We start from the raw sequence: 13,517 nt of genomic DNA, 5'->3' as shown, positions 1-13,517 counted from the left end.
TCTGTTGAATACTTTCCTCACCAGCTCCATATAAACACAAACACGTGTCAATTCACCTGACAGCAAAGATGCAGCTTATCTTGCATGACTACGACTAAATTAGACTAAATACCTGTCTGTGTGTGTGTCTGCATGTGTGTTAGGGTCAGCTAAGATACTTAGTTGAGGTGTAGTCCACATGAGCTGACAGGTGTAATGAGATCTGTGAAAATTAGCCGAGCTCACACACAAACACACACACACACACACACACACACACACACACACACACACACACATTTCATACCTAACACATGTACACAAATTGCACACCTATCTTTGATATCATTTTTGAGGTACAACTCCAGAAATGTTGTCATAACCATTTTATTATTTTTCATCCACCTATTTCACGATATCATAGAGAATCCATGAAGATGCAAATAAGGACAAGCGAAACACTGTCACAGCCTTCAACAACCAAAAGCAAGAGAGATGGAGAGAGAAATAGTGACAGAGAGAAGTAGAAGAAAGAGACATAGAAGAAGAAAACAGAAACATTTGACTCTTTTTTGGGGGGGCATTAGAGCCCAGGCAGGCACTTTACAACTGAGCATCAAATTGTAAGTGGGGCGGATGTCTTGAGGTAATAAACAAACAGGAGTACTGATGTGTACGGTATTTGAACCACAGTACACATCACTGCACAGTCTTGAATGGGTATATTTTTAGTGTGGTTGGCCAAAGTGGGAATCAAATCCTCACCCAGCACAGTGTAGGTGCTTTCCTCTACCCCCTCTGAACATTATTCCTATGATGTCCATTTTGAACTTGCAAAATCCCAGCTGTCTTGTTGGGTACAAATATGCAAATCATGTAGCAGTTACCATCTGGGAAACACTATTATTTCACATATTACCAATTAAAAATGAAATAAGCAAACTGATCTCAGGAATCTGGATTTTGGACCTCCTCATGCAGGGAGACAACTTTTGAAATTACTTCTATTGTGGTTTTGTACTCTAGCTATCTTGCATTTATCTATTTGAGATGCCACATTCATGTCATTGTGTTAATACTGCTCAGTTTGTAGGTCCGATGGAATTGATTTACCTGCAAACTGTCTCAAAATTGTCTCAAAAGCAAACAAACATACAGTAGATTGTCTGTCATTTGTTTAAGGTGACCATAATCCTAATTCAATGCTATATTGATCATGCACACTATGTTTACTCTTCTCTAGCTCAATGTCAGATTCATTCAATGTGCAACAAATTACACTCAGTTAGGAATTGGAAGTCCTAACTGTTGAAACCTTTCCTATAAAAAGAATGTGGCATTAGATCCTCTGTAACCAGAAAGGGTAAATTACTAGCAGCTGCTTTGGCCAGAGTCATTTTTATAATATAAGACTAACAAGACAGAAAATGCTTAGAGAGCGTGTTTGAGTTGGTCCTTGGGTGTTAAAGTACTAGTGATTAAAGAACTAGTTTTTTGTTGAGTCAGATTCAAGTACAAAACGGTCACCATGGAATCAGTCCACTTCATGCACTTCCCTCCCTATTCTGTGAGGATCTGATTTACCAAAAAGACATCTGTGTGTTTCAGAGTGTGGGGCAGTCTGGTGACACCAACACTGTAATTTACACATTTTGAGTTTCTTTTGTCAGTGACAGGAAATGTGACCTTGCTGAAAACACTTTTCTCATGCAAATACACTTACATTTCATATAGATTACAATTGAGGGTACAACACAGTTTTACTAAACTCACTCAGGTTTGTCACAGTTTCAGCGCCTGATTGATTGGTGCTTAGTTAGACATCAAGTGTTTATTTCAGAGGTCAATTTAAGAGCGCTGTTTTGTCCAAGTTGCAAATGAAAAAACACTGCATCTTAGCTTTGCAGATCTGTAAGGTGTGTGTGAGGCTACAGCAAGGGGAGCAGACTGGCACAGAGCAACATTAGCAGAGATACATTACACAATAATACACATTTATAAGACCACTGTTTTACCAAATCATGGTTTGCAGTATACTGTATAAAACTTAAACGTACACAGACATTACTCAACAGGATCATGTACAGTTCAAAATGAACAAAACTCATTCAGTTTCTCCCATTGAGTGTTAAAATAAATATAACAGCATCTCAAAAATCAGTTTAAGCATTAAACACAACCACCTGGACACAAGATGAGGAGAGACAGAACTTTGTGTCACTTAGCTGTAAAATTAAGAAACCCTTAGATCAGTGGCATCATTAAATGTTCATTCCATAACTACTGTATACAAATGTGTCAAAGCCCTCTGCCTGAATAACCATGTACAGTATGGTTAACTGCCCAAGAGATTATGACCTAGAACAGAGGCATCTTACCAGAGCCAATCATCGATCTATTATGGAATGTATCCATTAGAGTCCCGTTCTTGCCAGAAGTTGATCCACCCATGCAGCCTTCACTAAGGTGATTCTGTGACTAAACTTACTGTATCTCACTGCTGAAGTTAACACATGAGCATGGACACCAACACAAAAAAACAAAACAGATACACCGCTCTTAACGATTTAGTAGCTCCATCACATTTAGCTCCATCACATCACAGCATTTCAGTCCACCAGTAAGCTTCCCTTCCCCAAACAAACAAATGCACTGTAAACCCCAATGTGATATGCCTTTAAATTTCTCCTTAATCGGCTACCAAACTGACCCTTGAAACAATTGGACCACCCCTGGCTGACTTCTCCAAATCTCCTTTCATTGTTTGGGGCTGGATGGGTTGGATCTCTGACCAGCGTGGCACGGGTCCAAGGACTCCTTGGTGGCACCGCCGTAGACATCTACATCGAGATCGGTCCAGGGGGCGATGTTGCCAAGCACTGAGGAGCTGCAGTCAGCCAGAGCAGCCACTTCGGCAGGCTTCAACACGCGGTCCCACAGGTTGAACTGGGAGAGCTCACCGACCAGCGCCTGGGAGGCATCGAAACGCCCGCCCAGTGTATCCTTGGGTAGTAAGAGATGGAAAAAACGAAGAGTTTGGTTTCAAAATACTAGCAGTAATAGAAGTGATCAACCCTTGCTGGGCTTATGTTGAACAGTCATCAATTAGCCCTTTTACACCACAAAAACCTTTCCAGGAACCTTTTTAGAATGTCAAGAACTTAACCTGCACTGACTGAAGGAAACAGGGTTTTAGTTCCAGGCCCCAAAATAGTCGCTGCTCCAGAGGTTGTACTTTCCAATGACATAAGAAACTATTAGGGCAAAGTTTTTAGTCGCTGAGTGGTCAAACACAAACCTTTGTTTGCTACAACTTGTGAATAGCATTCATTCACACAGCAAGCAAGCATAGGTGCAAGTCACTAGTAGCGATATTAGGATTTGGGATGATTCCATCACCGCAGAACTCTTTTTAATATTCAAACATCACCATCTCAAATGAGTAAATTGCAAATAACATGTGATTTGTTTCTGGATACATTATCTGGATAATGATAACTGATCAATCGGTCTTTGCATTAACACCTGGTATTAAAATGCATTCTCGTTTTCTCAGTTGTACCCACATTGTGATTGGATCTCGACATGCAAATTAGCTAGGTGGAGCTGGCAGACTTGTCAATAAACGTGTCACATCCCAGGTCAAGGAAACTGCTGCCATGAATGGGTGTTGCTCATTTCTAAATCACTTTATGTGAGAGAAGACTTCTAGCTACTGCTACTACTTGTAGCTTTGCAGAGCTCGCTATGGCTGGCAGGAAGAGGTGAAGCTAGGTGACCTTTCAATTTACGGGGCTGATTTTTTTTTCCTAGGAATGTGGTGACGGTCTACAAATTGCATCTACACCTGGCGGAGATCCAATCACTGCAAGCTTGACCACCTCCAAATGTGGTCTGGCCAATCTGATCGGATTCCAATAACAATGCATTCTGAGTGCATTTACACCTTGCATTAACATGCATTTTTCCTTATCCAAATAATGCATCCATATACAGATCACATTTTAATGCCAGGTACAGATGTAGTCATCCAGAAAATATATCCAGATACAGGTAATATGTTCATACTAGGTGTAAATGAGGCCTTTGGTCTAGACAGAAGTCCTCGATCTTATTGCGACGACAGAAACTCTTCCTGCTACTCCCCACTAAAATGTAGTACAGGCAAAAGTATCTCAAGAACTTCCCAGGTATAGAAGGGAAAATAAACGGCTCACAGTTTGCTTTATTCATGTGTATTTTATGTCCCACCATGAGCATTACAAAAACTCTAAATGATCATCAAGTGAGATCAGTATATCTTCCAGGTTATTATGGATTTCTCACTTCAAAATGTGCTTCAATACTACACTTTTTTGGACTAATACCAACAGTATACTGAAATTATTATATACTTCTGATCCCCAAAACTACAACCTTCCCTAGGCGATTGTTGTACAGTAAGTCCCACTGAATGAAAATGCAGGCTGAAGCTTTATCCATACAAAGCAATATTGTGTTTTGATGAGTCCCCCTGAATAAGATTAAAAAATGTTTATCCCTCTTCAAAACACCCTCGTAAGGGGGATGTCCCTGGATTTTCCCCATAAAATCTGATCACCACATCAACATGACAGCAATTCATCATTCATGCTCAACAGAGATGATTAAAGTACTCGCTCGCTTTCTCTTAAAACTGTCTATTAAATTGAGTCTTGTTGCATCATTGAAGCATCTTGCGGAATTGAACTCACAGCTCTCACAGCTTTTTATCCATTATGCAAAGATGATGGGCTGCTGAATGAGCTTTGGGTTGGTATTTTGACACCATGGAGGGGGGATAATGTCAGCTTTCATAATGGTTATGTAATGTGTGTGTCTCGCTGATGAAGGAGTGAGGCAGCCCAGTGTGAGGATAAACACCATTAGGTTTCTGTCAGTTCATGTGTGAAAAGATGACAGTGGTCCTTGGAAACAGCAACTTGTCCATCCATTAATCTGTTCATCCATCCATCATCTATTCATGGCTCATCCATCAATATATCCAATCATCCATCCATTCATCTATCGATTCATTCATCAGTCCATCTATCCATCTATCCTTCTACCCATTAATTTATCAATCTGTCCACCATACATCCATTAATCTGTACATCGATCCACTCGCGTAGACCTCCAATCCTGCACCCATCCATCTGTATATCTCACCTGCTCCTGGCCCAGTATGAGGACTCCCCCGGGCTTGATGGGATGCCAGGCAGCCAGTCCTTCTCCCCTCCCCTTCATCTTTCCTCCCTGGTAGGCCTTCCACACTCCGTCCCTCAGGGTCCAGCTAACACAGATGTGTTGCCACTCATCCTGTGGGAGTGACAAAGGCAGCTGCGCCACCTACAGGTTGGAGGATAAAGTGGCTGCGGTTAGCTGACAGGTCTGATCGCGCTCCAAGATCAGATTTCCAGTCCACTGAGATTGGATTTTTGACAAGTGTTGGCAGTAATCAAGGCAGAATCTGGAACCCTGTCTCAACCTCCCTTTCACCGTAGTTGTACACCCTCACTCCTCTCTGCTATGTGAAATATTAAATCACTATAAAATTAAGTATTAAAGGTCGAGTCAGTCATCCTGGAGAAAGATTGTTGATATTTGAACACCCAAACAAATACACCCCTCCCTTTCTTATCCTTCAGAAGCTCCGCCCCCCAAATTCATAAAGGCTCATTGCCAAGGCAATGACCAAAAGACAAATATAGCAGAATCTAGAGTGATGCATCAGCTGGAGAATCACTTCTGTTCCTCTCACACTTTTTCATGAGCAGATAAAAAATTTGTTTCATGTGAGCACAACAGTCCATCCACACTCTCCGCCTCTCTGCGGCCTCCCCACTTCTTATTTGATCTGCGTTCAGCATCTCTGTCCACAGAAATAACCGTCTGGACAGCAGCCAGACAAACTGCTTTCACCAGGCTGACTGACAGGCAGCAGAAATTTACTGAACCAAAATAGTTTGCATGTCGGCTCCATGGGAAGAAATCGACAGTGTTTGTATTTATTGATTCATTGAAATGGTTAATAAGTTCAAAACACATATAAAGTGGTATATTTGTTTGATTTAAACAGCTGCTTGCTCAGATTAAACTTCACTGAACGCAAGAAAAACAGACTTGGAGCGTAAAAAACACAGGGGGTCTCCGTGAGACCGTCTCTGATTAAGTGTGGACTAATACATTTAATAAAATGGAAGCATATTTGTTCCATGAGAAAACACTTTCTATGTGAATTGGCTATGGCTTCTCTTTCCCACCATTCAACAGGTGCTAGAGACTGTCATGTTCTCACACAGACAGCTGCTCTGATGACTTCCCCTTGTCCTGTGCACGAGCACGAACACCCCCTGCTGCTGATTGGTCTGAGTAGTGTAGTTTGGTTTGCTCGCAGACACTGTGTTTACATGCCCGTTTACAGAGCCAGGGCTGTGTATGGACACTAGGGTGTGCCCGAATCCAAATACGTCATCCGGCAAAACACAAATGTTTATTTCTTCCAAATATTTTTAAAATTATTTATTTTCAGGAAAAAAAAACAAAACGTGAAATACCAGCACGCAGGTCGGTTACATCGCTATCTCAGTCTCTGTCCTCTGCTCCGCTGTTACGTCTATCAACAGGTCTCAACGAGGGGAGTCACATCCCCCTGCTGTATGACGCACATTTCCTTATATGGACATCACTATCGGAGTTGAGGGCGTTCACCAGAGATAAAACTGAGCTACTGACACAAGCAAAGTGCTTACAAGGGACTCTCCATAACCTGTTGTTCCACTTCTCTTTTCCACAAAGTTAGGTTGTAAAAAATAGGAAATAAATGAAAAGTGAAGAATTGTCTTTGAAGTTCTTCTCTACACATTACACGCTGTGCTGTCTCTGTATTGTAGGTGTATAAATAAGTAGAGGTCCATCCGCACAATGGCAGTGCACTTGGTTTAGCTCAGTAGTCAGCGCAGTCATCTATGATCTGGGAGATTTGAGTTTGAGACTCAGTGTTGGGACCCTCTTCATAAGACAGTTTATAAAGTTCATAAACACTTATTTTAACACTTTAATATCCTAAAATTAAAAGTGTAATAAAAACAAAAACTGGATTTTTATGCCTATTTCCACTTTTACTCAAATACAAATACAAATATAAATAATTTTACTGCCTCAACAAATATAGATACATATATAAATACTGGGCTCTCTGCACATCCCTAATGGACACTGGATTTTTTTTCAGCACACACACAGAAGGGACAGCTAGCGAACCGTGAGGAGATATTCTTGGACTTCGATAAAAAGTGTATTGGATTAGAATCGCTGACTCTACCTTTAATGCTCATATATAAAACAACAGCTGCAAAAAGCGCTTATATGCTTGTCTCTTCTCCATAACATATGTTTGCTGTGGGCCATACCATTAGAAATGTGAAAAAATAAAACAAGGACACGGGGGATACCCCATATCAATTATATTCAAAGATTTGATCGTAGATTGAGAGTAATATTGCCGTTTGCTATTTTTTTTATGTTGAGGTAAACCACTGCCCTTAACATTTAGTTAGTATTCTTCTTTTTCTTTTTGTTTCTTTCTTTTTTGTGTGTGTGGTTTTAAAATTTTAATGTGTTGTTCAGGGGAACCATCTGTTTAAGATCCACATCATGTGTAGCAGAAGGAATAAATGTTTTTTTTACCAGTGACTCATTAGACTGTAAGGCTTAGCCAGGGGTGAAGCCGAGTTAATCGATACACAATCTAGGCTATAGTGCATCCAGAGAACCAACCTCAAACTTAATATACTGTAATCCTCATTATAAGAACGGAAACATTAATTGCATGCACTGGCATTTTCAGTGCTACTCTTTGCTCTCCTTGCAAGTCATGTAATATGGCATGAAAGGTTAGTCACTTGCAAGAATTAACATGTTTTCATGGCTAATTTTAATCAATGGATCACAGTCAGCCACCAACTAGCTTGCACTATTCAGTGGAACAGCATAACAAGCTATTAATGATTTCCTTTTCCTTGAAACCTACAGGGTACAAATATGTTAATTATTTTCACCAGAAGAAGCCATTCATTTCCAAATTAACATAATATATTTCAGTTAACTTCCTTCAACCATTGAAAATTTGTCTAACATCCACTTGAGATGGGGTCCAAACCCTCAGCTATGAGAAATGAAGTGAAAAAACATTCCCATGTACCTTGTCGTTGATGAGCAGCTCCACGGGGTTGTGGACTCCTTGTAGCAGCACCAGCTCGTTGGGCTGCCCTGGCACTGAGTAGGAAAAGGGGGTCCCAATTCCCCCTTCTTTAGCCTTCAGCCATACACAGGCAGTGAAGGCGTACATCTCAGTTATCTCTTTCCTGACCAGGCCGTACATGTAGTTGGTGCGCATGGGGAAGGAGAGGACGAAGCCATCAGGGAACGACGGCTCTGTCAGCGCTATGGAGACACAGATGAAGATGATAAAGAGAATTAGAGATGGGAGGGTGGGAGGTGGGGGTGGGTAAGGAAGATAAATAGAGACAAATGAGGAAGAACGATGCCTTAATGGCCAATTTATACAAGGACATTGGTGTTTCTTTTCTCACTTGTCCCTGCCAGCTTGTGCACACACACACACACACACACAGCGCCTGGCAAGAGCTCAAGCAGAACAGTTATAGTAATGATCAGCGTCTCTAACTCGAGGCCACAGCTTTTATGGCAGAGAAGATGTAGAGAAATTCTGGGAGGTTGGGAGATTGACAGGGATAAAAAGAGAGAGAGAGAGTTCCTTTTAAACTCTCATCTTTGCACCTTCTGAACTCTCCATCTCTCCTCTAGACCACTGGTCCTCAAACTTTCATGTCAAGGATCCCTGAACAGACACAAACTAGACCACGGACCCTCGTTTGATAAGATTTTGTCCCAGCGTCCTCGTGTTTTATTACAGAAAGTGTATGAAACCAATGACCAGAATAGTCATTCTGTCATCGTTTTACTGATGGATGGAATTATAGTGAAAGTACATTATTCTCCTTTTTGATGGGGACCCTTGGAACACCCTCAAGGACCCCTGGGGGTCCCTGAACCCCACTTTGAGAACCACTGTTCTAGACATCCACTTCTCCCACTATGACACATCATTCTCCTCTTTCCAGTCTCTTATCTCTCTCAGTGTCAAACTTAACCTCCAGTTACCTTGACTGTTCTTGGTAAATGAAATAACACCTACGTGACATTTCCAAACCATAAAATAAGGATCCTTAATATAAATTCATACGATTATGAAGATTTACATACAAAAGCTGCAAATGATATCAGGTCATTTCCATTTATATTATTTGCAGTGTTTTTTTTAATTTTCAGCTCATAGCTCTATTTGACATTTAACAACCTTCAGCACTCATTAATCATCTTATTTTAATCTACAGCTTATTCTCTACTGCTGCAATGACCCAGTTAGCCCACAGCGCTCATTAAAGTTTCATTTTAGCCTTCCCTAGCCATACTCTCATGTTCGTCAGCTTGGCGATATAGCTATTTACCTGCCTGGGTTCATCTATTCTGCCATAAATCCTTCTCTTCATCTATTTATCCACCATCTCGTGACTTTACTGCCCCTCTCCCCCACACTCACTGTGCTCCAGCTCAGTGACGCGGTGGTTGACGGTATCAATGCCCTGGTTTATCTTCTCATGCTGGCCCTGCGTCTCCTTCCTCATAGCCTGTCGCTCCTTCTCTAACATCTTTATTTTCCTCTCCAGCTCCCCCTCCAGGTCCTCCACCCTCCAGGTGCCCTTTCCACGCCCAGGAGTGCCCTTAGATGGGGGCTTGGGGGCAGATGAAGCGGGGGAGGCGGGGCGGCGGCCCCCTGGGGTAGACACAGAAGGTGAGGAAGAAGCACCACCTGTGGGCGGAGTGGGAGCCTTGACATTGTGACCAGCTGGGCTGCTGCTACTTGCACCCATGGATGTGTCGGTGAGGTTCAAGGCGGCAGGACCTATCTCCGCCTGCGGGAAGGGGAGAGAGAAAAGGACAGGACAGTGTTGGAGACTGAAATAGAAAACTCAAAAAGAGATGGACAAAGAGATCATAAAAGAAATGCAGTGGAGAAAAATAACAATTAATCTGTTCACAAGAGGTGTAAAATGGGAAGCAGCCTAGACAGAAAATGTATTTTAGCTTTTGTCTTAATATAGTATATAATTCAGTGAACAGCCTCACTGATTGGGATGGATTTTCAATAAATTTTGGACAGACATTCATGGTCCCCACAGGATGAATCCTACTGACTCTGGTAAAGCTCTGGCTTTTCATCAAATGCCACTGAAATATCTCAACAACTATTAGATGAATTATGTTCATTCAATGACCTTGGCGGTTAAATTCTTATGACTTTGTTGTTTCCTTGACTTTTCTTGTAGCGCCATCATCAGGTCAAAATTTCTATTTGCCCAATTTGGTTTATGACCAAATATCAGCGAAACTGGTATTCCCATCAGCCTCTGCTGTACTTTGCATTCAGTGCTAAATAGCAAATGTTAGCACGCCAACTCACTGAACTACGATGGCGCTAAACCAGATTTCACAAATAAGGACAGCACTTACGAATTTAAAACATTTTTGAGAAGCTCACCCTACTCATGACACAATATTAAGATGCAATATTTAGTTTCCCTTTTGTTACTTCTGATGTGTATTATCTATTATCAGAGAAGCATCAGAGCTTCCCATGTATGTAATCTGACATACAGTTGCCTTCAAACAGCAATCAGATCAAAGATTTGCCCTGATGAAGAGCTCAAGACCAAAAGTGTGGTTTTTTCTTTAGACTTAAGTAAAAAAATTTCTTTTTATCACAAATTTAAATTAACAGTAACCCTCAGTATGTGTCTGGTACAGTATATGGTCTGGTATCAATCATTATATTGATCAATTAGATTTTTTTAGGTTGTTTATTTTGCCTTATGTGAAAGACTCCTAGATAATCTCTGTTGGAAAGATGGCGATGGTCCTGATTGATTATTAATGGGCAGAGTTGTCATCAACAGGGGACATCTAGTAGTTCTAGTTCACACAAAGGCAGCATCTGAAACGTCTGTTTTCAAACAGACTGTTGTTATTCTTTTAATAAGAGAAAAATACAAGAGGAGAATTTGTGAGTGCTTGACTTATTCTATAGATCTTTGTTTTATTTAACTTAAAGAAATTAACCATAAAGGCAATGAGCAGATCATTCATGTCTTCTTTGTAGTAGCATAAATAATGACAGTTTTTTTTAAAATTTATGTCTGTTTTAGTGGCGGTTTTAAACAGAACGGGAAGTGAAATGAAATGATAAAGCACTAGCACGACAAGAGGCGTTAGTGATGATCCTAGTAGCGAGGCAGTAGCTGTATTAGTATTCATGGCAGAAATATAAAAAGGGTGTTGGTGAAGCAGCAGTAAAGAGAGATGTGCTGCTGTTAGTGTGGATGAGACGGCTGTGAGGGAGATATATAATATCAAGAGAATTGCTGAGGCAGGACTGGACGTCCAGGATATAAATTCACACTGACGGAGACAACCTTGCTACTGTGCTAGGGGAGCGCTGGCAGTGATGTAGCTGTGTGTGTGTGTGTGAGTGTGTGTGTTTGTGTGTGTGTGTGTGTATGTGTGTTATAAGCCTGCCTATGTCTCAATCTCAGCACACGCACAAGCTGAGAACCTGACCTCCCCTCCCTTCACCACTCTCTTTCCTGTCCAGCCAGCTTCATCTTTTATTTATGCCTGTATCCTGCTGTCGGATGCAGAGGTATAGGGTAGAGGCAGTTGTCACAGTGGGGGGGGGGAGCAGAAGGTTGTGAGGGCCAGGTGGAAAGATTTCCCTTGGGTCCGTGGGGAGTGTGCGCAAGACCTGCCTGTGTCAGGAGGCGTTTGTCAGAAAAGAGGAGAGGTGAAGATAAAAGAGGTAGAGAAAGATGAAGAGGGAAGGAGGGAGGGAGGGAGTTAGAGAAATATCAGGGCACCTAAGATGATGAACATTGACGCCACTGCACAGGCCTTTAAACTATTTTACTGCTGTGAATTCTGCATGCACCCATGGCTTGTGGTGCTTTTCAGAACTCATTTTTCATTTTTAGTAACAGTAAATGATCAATTCTGGGAGGATTATTTTAATCACATTCACCAGAGAGGTCTTAAACTGCTCAGTGGATAACAGCCTGTCAATGTGAAAACTGGCTGTTAAACTGACCAGACATGGACCTAATTTAGTCAATGGATAATTTGGTTTCAGTCCAAATCTCCTGCTGTCAAACAAAACTCAAACAGGAGGGTAAACAGCAAGAGAACAACAGGTTTTGCCAAAGTTTGTCAAGCATGTTATGTTCCCCTTTACCTCCAGTTTCTCAATGCGGTCCTTCAGATCCATGATAGCCCTGGCCAGCTCCTCCACTGCCCGCGCCGTCTGCAGCTGCGCCGCGGCGGAAGAGCTCACATCATCCCCGGCCATGACCCGGCGGTTGCCGCTCCAGACCCCGATGCTCCGCTCCGGGGTGCTCTTCTCATCCTCCAGGTCACTCTCACATTCACTCAGCTTCCCCGTGAGCTCCCGGATGGTCCTCTGGTCCATGAGAATCTGGTCGTTCTGCTGCAGGACCATCTGCCGGAGCTCCTCCGCAGTGGTCCGAAGATAAGTCCAGTCCTCATCCCCGGCTCCATATGGATCGTCCGCCTGCTGCTGTTGCTGCTGCTGTTGCTGCTGCTGCTGCTGCTGCTGCTCCCGCCGCTGCCTCAGATCCTTGGTCTTGCATTCTCCGACGGGAACAGGTGTGCAGATCAACCGGCTGAAGCTGAACTGTTTTGCGGACCCTCCGCCGGTCTCCTCCCCGAGGTTGAGCTCGTTCAGAGTGGGGACCTCCAGACCGATGCCACCGATCCCGTTCCCTCCATCATAGGACTCGGCGCCGTGCAGAGCGCCCAGCGGCCCGGCGTGTGCCACCGATCCGGGCTCCAGGGGCTGGAGCAGCGACTCCGATGTGAGGGTGCTGTTGTCGCTGAGAGGCGCGGCGCGTTTACGGGGATACACACTGGCGATGATGCAGATGACCGCGCCGAGGAAGGCCAAGGTGCCCGCTCCAACAAGCACTACCATGAACTTCATTATGACTGTGGAGATCGACGCAAAAGATTACGATTCAGGGAAAAAAAAACTGACATACACACAGCTGTGAAAATGTCTTCGTTTTAGCGGCTGAAACGGGCTACAGAGAGCAGCATCACAGCGTGTAGGAAGACTGCATCACCCGAATATGATCATGATCTGATTAGTCGATTATCAATCTGCCATCTCTGAAAAACCGAGCCGAAAAAAAAAGGTGGCACTTACGTACAGAAGATGTTTGTCAGAGGCGCTGCTGTTTTCTCCTTGTCGCCCTCAGTGTGTGTATAACTGATGGCACCGCGCTGTCTGGACCAGAGATGCTCCCTCTAACGTCTCCGTGTTGCTAAGCTGCTCTCCTCCGTGCGTTACCATGGGGACCGCGGGAGAG

General features: G+C 42.9%; 1 protein-coding gene across 2 annotated transcripts; it reads right to left on the bottom strand.

The window, feature by feature from the left end:
- Positions 1 to 350: 350 nt before the first annotated feature.
- Positions 351 to 13,517, bottom strand: nptxrb (neuronal pentraxin receptor b). Of its 2 annotated transcripts, none has more exons than XM_067585349.1 (6): positions 13,355 to 13,517; positions 12,365 to 13,134; positions 9,623 to 9,995; positions 8,201 to 8,442; positions 5,167 to 5,346; positions 351 to 2,982 (listed from the first exon to the last, which is right to left on the bottom strand). In XM_067585349.1, the coding sequence occupies exons 2-6, from the start codon at positions 13,127 to 13,129 to the stop codon at positions 2,737 to 2,739; spliced, it is 1,806 nt and encodes a 601-aa protein (XP_067441450.1). In that variant the 5' UTR covers positions 13,130 to 13,134; positions 13,355 to 13,517; the 3' UTR covers positions 351 to 2,736. The 2 variants fall into 2 exon arrangements, with proteins under 2 accessions (XP_067441450.1, XP_067441451.1); XM_067585350.1 differs by having other exon boundaries at positions 13,359 to 13,517.

The sequence above is a fragment of the Thunnus thynnus genome, chromosome 3, assembly GCF_963924715.1.
Source record: "Thunnus thynnus chromosome 3, fThuThy2.1, whole genome shotgun sequence".
NCBI lineage: Eukaryota > Metazoa > Chordata > Actinopteri > Scombriformes > Scombridae > Thunnus > Thunnus thynnus.
Note: the sequence above shows the minus strand (reverse complement) of the source record. Positions and strands in the feature narration are given on the sequence as shown.